The sequence below is a fragment of the Pongo abelii genome, chromosome 20 (assembly GCF_028885655.2).
Source record: "Pongo abelii isolate AG06213 chromosome 20, NHGRI_mPonAbe1-v2.0_pri, whole genome shotgun sequence".
Classification (NCBI taxonomy): Eukaryota; Metazoa; Chordata; class Mammalia; order Primates; family Hominidae; genus Pongo; species Pongo abelii.
In genome coordinates, this window is record NC_072005.2 from 47,793,826 (window position 1) to 47,800,212 (window position 6,387).

Genomic DNA, 6,387 nt, shown 5'->3' on the forward strand with positions numbered 1-6,387 from the left:
CCCAACCCTGGTGTCCCCCAGAGGTAACCCCTCCCAGGAACTGGGCGTTTGCCACTCCCCTGCACAGGTCTACACCTCTGCTACAAACGTGTGTCCCTAAGCAGCGGACGCCTTTTGAAAACAAGTCAACTGTATCATGCTACGATATTTTTTCTGATGTTTGTGCTGTTTCTGAGACAGCCTTATGACACCTTCCCCTATTCTGTAGCATTCTGTTGGCTCACTTTGCCACAGTGTATGCACACATTCTCCCACGAATGGACTTTTCATTTGCTTCTCAATGTTTGCTACCAAAAATCTCCCTGCAATAAATTTATTTTATATATTCCCTTGTATGTGTGTGTGAGGGTCCCCTAACTGCTCACAAATATCTCAGCAGCTCCGCCCTCCCCACTCAGGCCTCATTTCCCTCCTACCAGACATGGTCAAAGGAAACTGGGAGCAACACAAAGACGACTTTGAATCTCTGTTCACCACCCCTAGACTGTATGACACCAGCAAGTGACAACCTCCCCTCTCTGGCCTCGGTTTCCCCCTCTGTAAAATGGGGGATGGCCTACCTTGCCAGTCATGGCAGGTCAATATAAAACAACTTCTGGCTGTGCGCAGTGGCACATGCCTGTAATCCCAGCACTTTGGGAAGCTGAGGCAGGAGGATTGCTTGAGGCCAGGAGTTCAAGACCAGCCTGGGCAATATAGCAAGATCCCGTCCCTCTAAAAAAAAAAAAAGAAGAAGAAAAATATGTGTTATTATTATTATCATTAGAGACAGAGTTTCACTCTTGTCACCCAGGCTGGAGTGCAATGGTGTGATCTCGGCTCACTGCAACCTCCACCTCCTGGGTTCAACTGATTCTCCTGCCTCAGCCTCCTGAGTAGCTGGGATAATAGGCGTGTGCCACAACATCTGGCTAATTTTGTATTTTTAGTAGAGATGGGGTTTCACCATGTTAGCCAGGCTGGTCTCAAACTCTTGACCTCAGGTGATTCTCCTGCCTCAGCCTCCCAAAGTGCTGGGATTACAGGCATAAGCCACCATAGCTGGCCTGTTTTTTTAAAAAAGAATTCCAATAAAGAGCTGATCATGGCTCTAACTCCTTGAATACCAGGAACACCATCTCGTATCACATAATGAGACAGGGAAACATTCTGGTCCTCATCTCACAGATGAAAAATGTCAAGCTTCGAAGGATCAAAGTGCCCACCTAGTCACACGGGTAGTCAGCCACAGGTCAGCCTGCCTTATTTATTCTTCATGAGCATTTATAGTGACTAACATTTACTGAGCGCCTACTATGGGCCATTTCTGTGCATGCAACAACCCCTTTAATTCCTTGTTTCTAATCCCAAGAAGCAAGGAAATGGGGTCAGGGAAGGGACAAGGTTTGCCCAAGTCCAGGCAGGGGGAGAGGTCAAGCTCAGAACCATCACCTGCCCATGACACATGCCCAGGACTCAGGTTCCCTAGGCTTCGTTCCAAAGGCTCAGCAGTGACGAGCCAGCCCTTGAACCAGCCTCTTCCCCCAACCCAAGCAGCCACCTCTCAGGGGAATTGTGGCCACCACAGGTGCAGGGAGCAGTTCCTCTCCACTCATAGCCTGAAGCATACCCGGCAGGGGCTGTCCCCAGGCCCAACGAGCAAAGGGCCCAGTAGCGAGGGCCACTGGAGCCCATCTCCGGGGGGCTGGGCAGGAAGTAGGGTGGGGTTTGGGGTAGGGATCTGGTACCCTGGGACTGCTGCAACTCAAACTAACCAACCCACTGGGAGAAGATGCCTAGGGGTCCAGGAGTCCCCCAAGCTCTGCCTGCCACCACCTTCCTCCTCTTCCTGTTGTCTGCTGCCTACCTGGGTATGTGGCCAAAGGGCAGGAACTGGCGGGAGGTGGGGAAGCTATGGAGGCTGCAGAGAGGGCACAGGCAGAGGGAAGGGGGCTCAGGGAAAGGGGAAGAGGAGGCAGATAATAGGGGAGCCAGTGAAGATGCCTATAGAAATCGTATCTGTGCCAAGATGGGCCAAGGTGGGGCTGGAGGGAGCCCAGAGAAGGAGAAGGGGCGTCCACAGCCTCACGGAGGGAGGCAGGAGCAAGAGTCACCTCCCCCACCTCCTGTTCCCCACAGGCCAAAATAAGGAACTAAAGTTGCTCTTGACTGAGCACCAGGGCTGGCGGCAGGAAGGGGACTTAGGGGTAGCAGCATTCAGCATCTGTCAAGGGGACAAAAAGCTTTCTCTGCCTTAAACCTCAGGTGCCTCTCTGTGTTGGGAGTCCCTTCTCAGCTCTGGGGGAATGGGTGTCTCATGGACTCCGCCTCACCTGCTCAAGGACAGCTAGCAGGGGCTGTGGCCACGCTAACCCAGGAGTTCAGAGAGAAAGGTTCCCCACCCAAGGGGACACTGGGAGCAAGGGTTGGAGTTCACGTCTGAGTCTTAAGCCCTTGACGATGAGGGTGCTCGGCCCCTCTCCCCACCTCTTCCTCCTTCTCTCTTCCTCACCTCCCTCCTCCACCTACCTCCAGAAGAGGGGGCCGGCCATGTGGGAGGTCTGTCTGAGAGCTGGGGCTTCCCAGAGGAGCCCGGATTGGACACTGCAGCCAGCCTGAGCCACCTCGTCTCATTCAGAGACACCCCCAGTCTCCACCCCGCTCTGAGCCCCTTCGCTCACCAGCAGCCCAGCCCAAGGACTGAGCTCACCCCTGACTCCTAGGTTGACACATACAACTTACAGAGAATGAGGGCCGGGCACAGGGTCACAGGCCAGGGCAGGCCACAGACTGGCTCCTCAACCCAGGCAGGGAGAGGCCAGGGAGCCAAGAGTTTGAACCCAGTGCCACTCCTGACTGCCTGGTGATGCTGGCAACCCGCCTGCCCTCCCAGGGCCTCAGCCATCCCTCCTGTAAAATGGGGCTAAGGAGAGAACCAACTTCTAGGGTTCTGTGAATGATTACACAAGAAAAAGCGCCAGGTGCAGGGCCTGGCTGAGGCTGGGGTGCAAAAATGGACCGGGAAGGCTGCGGGAGGAGGGGACGCCTGCACTGCTTCTGGAAGGAGCTGTCTGGACAGCGGTCCTCCAGTGCCTGGAACAAACATCCAAAATCCAGAGAGTTCACAGGGCCAGAGTACAAAGTGGGTATGCGGGATGGGGGCAAGAGATGGCGCTGCAGAGGTGAGAAGGGCCTCCCAGGGGTCTTACCATCCCAGGGAGTCTCATTCTCCTCCCCCAGGACGTCCTCACCCACCCCAACCAGGTATGTCCTCTCTCCTTCCCAGGGGCTTCTTCACTTTCCCGCATCCCCCCTCTCCCCATGATACATCAGCCCCTGTCAGGGGCTCTCCCTCTCCCTCCCCACCCAGGAGAGTCCTCACCCTCCTCCCCTCCCCACCCAGGTGTGTCCTCACCCTCTTCCTAGGAGTGCTGGAGCTGCAGGGGCCAGGGCTGGGGAAATGTGTCGCCATCCCCAGTCCCTGACCCACCCACCCTGTCTCTCCACAGGCCCTGGGTGCCAGGCCCTGTGGGTGGTGCACAGGGTCCCAACATCATTGATGGTGAGCCTGGGGGAAGACGCCCACTTCCAATGCCCGCACAATGGCAGCAACACCGCCAACGTCACCTGGTGGCGCGTCCTCCATGGCAACTACACGTGGCCCCCTGAGTTCTTGGGCCCGGGCAAGGACCCCAATGGTACACTGATCATCCAGAATGTGAACAAGAGCCACGGGGGCATATACGTGTGCCGGGTCCAGGAGGGCAACGAGTCATACCAGCAGTCCTGCGGCACCTACCTCCGCGTGCGCCGTGAGTGGCCCAGCCCTGGCCCCTACTCCCACTCTCCCGCTAGGGACACTCGGTTTATCTTTGAAGTGGGGATAGAGCCAGTACCTTCAACGTGGGTTTCAAACCGGCTTGGACAGAGGGACGGACATTCTCCTCTGCAGAGTGGGGGCTCTGGGGGGTCTGGGGCCTTGCAGGAGGTGGGTGGGGCCAGGAGGCTAGGGAGGGCAAGAGGGGCCAGGGCTCTGAGCCATACCACCTCCTTGCAGAGCCTCCCCCCAGGCCCTTCCTGGACATGGGGGAGGGCACCAAGAACCGAATCATCACAGCTGAGGGGATCATCCTCCTGTTCTGCGCGGTGGTGCCTGGGACGCTGCTGCTGTTCAGGGTGAGCCCCCTCGGACCCCCGAGTCAGCCGGGCGAGGGCCTGGGCCGAGGGACCCCCAATGCCCAGGTAGCCCTCTAGAGCCTGAGGTTCCCCATCCAAAACTTGGGAGAATGAAAGCACCCACCACATAGGGGCTCTGGAAGTTAAATGAATGAATATAAAGAAGGGACTTGAACTGGCGCTGGGCCCAGGCGGTGTCTTCAATTTAGTTTCCCCTTCTGGGCTGTCCTCACGTCCACCTCCCCCCAAAAAGAGTCTCATTCTTCTCCCTAAGAGTGTCCTCACTCCCCTCCTGCCCTCACCCAGGAGTGTGGTTACCCTCCAGATGTAGCCAAGACCAGGGAAGGTGGGGCCTGGGGTCCTCCCAGAATCTCTGATCTGTACCAGCCTCTCCTGAGGCACTACAGAAAGTGTGACTATTATTGTTATTATTCATGGAGAATAGTAAGGGAGTGGAGAGTCAAGAAGATGCTAGCTTGGGAGGCCAAGGCAAGAGGATCATTTGAGGCCACAAGTTTGAGACCAGCCTGGGCAACACAGCAAGACCCTATCTCTACACACACACACACAAAAAGTCTTAAAAAAAATTAGCCAGACATGGTGGCGCACACCTATAGTCCCAGCTACTCAGGAGGCTGAGGTGGGAGGATTGCTTGAGCCCAAGAGTTCAAGGCTACAGTGAAACATGATGTTGCCACAGCACTCCAGCCTGGGCAACTGAGGGAGAAGAAAGAGAGAGAGAGAGAGAAAGAGAGAGAAAGAAAGAGAGAGAGAGAGGGAGAGAGGGAGAGAGGGAGGGAGGGGAGGGAGGGGAGGGAGGGAAGGAAGGGAAGGAAGGGAAGGATGGAAGGAAGGAAGGAAGGAAGGAGGAACACTGGTTGTAGACTCAGAGAGAACTGCTACGTAACCAGTATGTGGCCTTGGGGACATCTCTTACCCTTTCTGGAAAAGTACTTCCTGGCATCCAGGAGGGTCTGAAAGATATTCACCTCCCCCTGCTCACTGAGGCACCCACCCCACCCACCCCTCCAGAAACGATGGCAGAACGAGAAGCTCGGGTTGGATGCCGGGGATGAATATGAAGATGAAAACCTTTATGAAGTGAGTGAAGGGTGGGGATGGGGTAGGGGCAGTTGTGTTAGGCGTGGGAGTGTTACCTCTGGGGGTGGCTGGGGACAGGGACCCCAGGTGTCAGGGTGCTGATGTTCGCTGCCTCATTTCCACCCCAGGGCCTCAACCTGGACGACTGCTCCATGTATGAGGACATCTCCCGGGGCCTCCAGGGCACCTACCAGGATGTGGGCAGCCTCAACATAGGAGATGTCCAGCTGGAGAAGCCGTGACACTCCTACTCCTGCCAGGCTGCCCCCGCCTGCTGTGCACCCAGCTCCAGTGTCTCAGCTCACTTCCCTGGGACATTCTCCCTTCAGCCCTCCTGGGGGCTTCCTTAGTCATATTCCCCCAGTGGGGGGTGGGGGGGGTAACCTCACTTTTCTCCAGGCCAGGCCTCCTTAGACTCCCCCGGGGATGTCCCACTCTTCTTCCCTCTAAACTGCCCCACCTCCTAACCTAATCCTCCGCCCCCTCCCCGCCCCACCCCCCAGCCTTTCCCAGGCTCCCCTCACACCAGCGGGTAATGAGCCCTTAATCGCTGCCTCTAGGGGAGCTGATTGTAGCAGCCTCGTTAGTGTCACCCCCTCCTCCCTGATCTGTCAGGGCCACTTAGTGATAATAAATTCTTCCCAACTGCAGACCTTGGCAGGAGTCGTGGATCTTATGGGAACCGCCTCTCCCACATGTCCCTCAGACCCAGGAGTCCCAGCCCAAGCCACTCCCTGCCCACTCCCCACACCTGGGACCAGGTAGCCAGTCTGGGCTGCCCTCCTAGGAGAACAAGATGTCTCTTGGGAAGGTCCCCAGACCAACTGAAGGACTGGTTTGGCCCTCTTCACAGGGCCTCACCCTAGGGTCATGTCCTTAAGCAAGAAGGGGACAAGATCAAGATAGCTGTGGCTACCAAATTATTTACGCTTTTTTTTTTTTTGAGACAGATTCTCACTCTGTCGCCCAGGTTGGAGTGCTCACTGCAACCTCTGCCTCCTGGGTTCAAGCGATTCTCCTGCCTCAGCCTCCCAAGTAGCTGGGATTACAGGCGCCTGCCACCACACCCGGCCGCTTTTTTTTTTTTTTTTTTTTTTTTGAGGCAGAGTCTGACTCTGTCACCCAGGCTGG

The 6,387-nt window shown here is 56.3% G+C and overlaps 2 protein-coding genes across 2 annotated transcripts in view; both read left to right on the top strand.

The window, feature by feature from the left end:
* Positions 1-6,387, top strand: part of LOC103888610 (CEA cell adhesion molecule 6) — a 913,736-nt gene that overhangs the window by 122,609 nt on the left and 784,740 nt on the right. The gene's annotated exons all lie outside the window — the stretch shown is intronic.
* CD79A (CD79a molecule) lies at positions 1,715-5,906 on the top strand. Its single transcript, XM_002829281.6, has 5 exons — positions 1,715-1,850; positions 3,489-3,791; positions 4,037-4,155; positions 5,188-5,256; positions 5,385-5,906. The coding sequence occupies exons 1-5, from the start codon at positions 1,772-1,774 to the stop codon at positions 5,496-5,498; spliced, it is 684 nt and encodes a 227-aa protein (XP_002829327.1). The 5' UTR covers positions 1,715-1,771; the 3' UTR covers positions 5,499-5,906.

Bases quoted from the DNA above. Each gene is read 5' to 3' on its own strand.
- CD79A (XM_002829281.6), top strand. From the start codon at position 1,772: ATGCCTAGGGGTCCAGGAGTCCCCCAAGCTCTGCCTGCCACCACCTTC. The intron at 1,851-3,488 runs GTATGTGGCCAA...GTCTCTCCACAG, and splicing joins GTTGTCTGCTGCCTACCTGG to GCCCTGGGTGCCAGGCCCTG. The intron at 5,257-5,384 runs GTGAGTGAAGGG...TTTCCACCCCAG, and splicing joins AAGATGAAAACCTTTATGAA to GGCCTCAACCTGGACGACTG.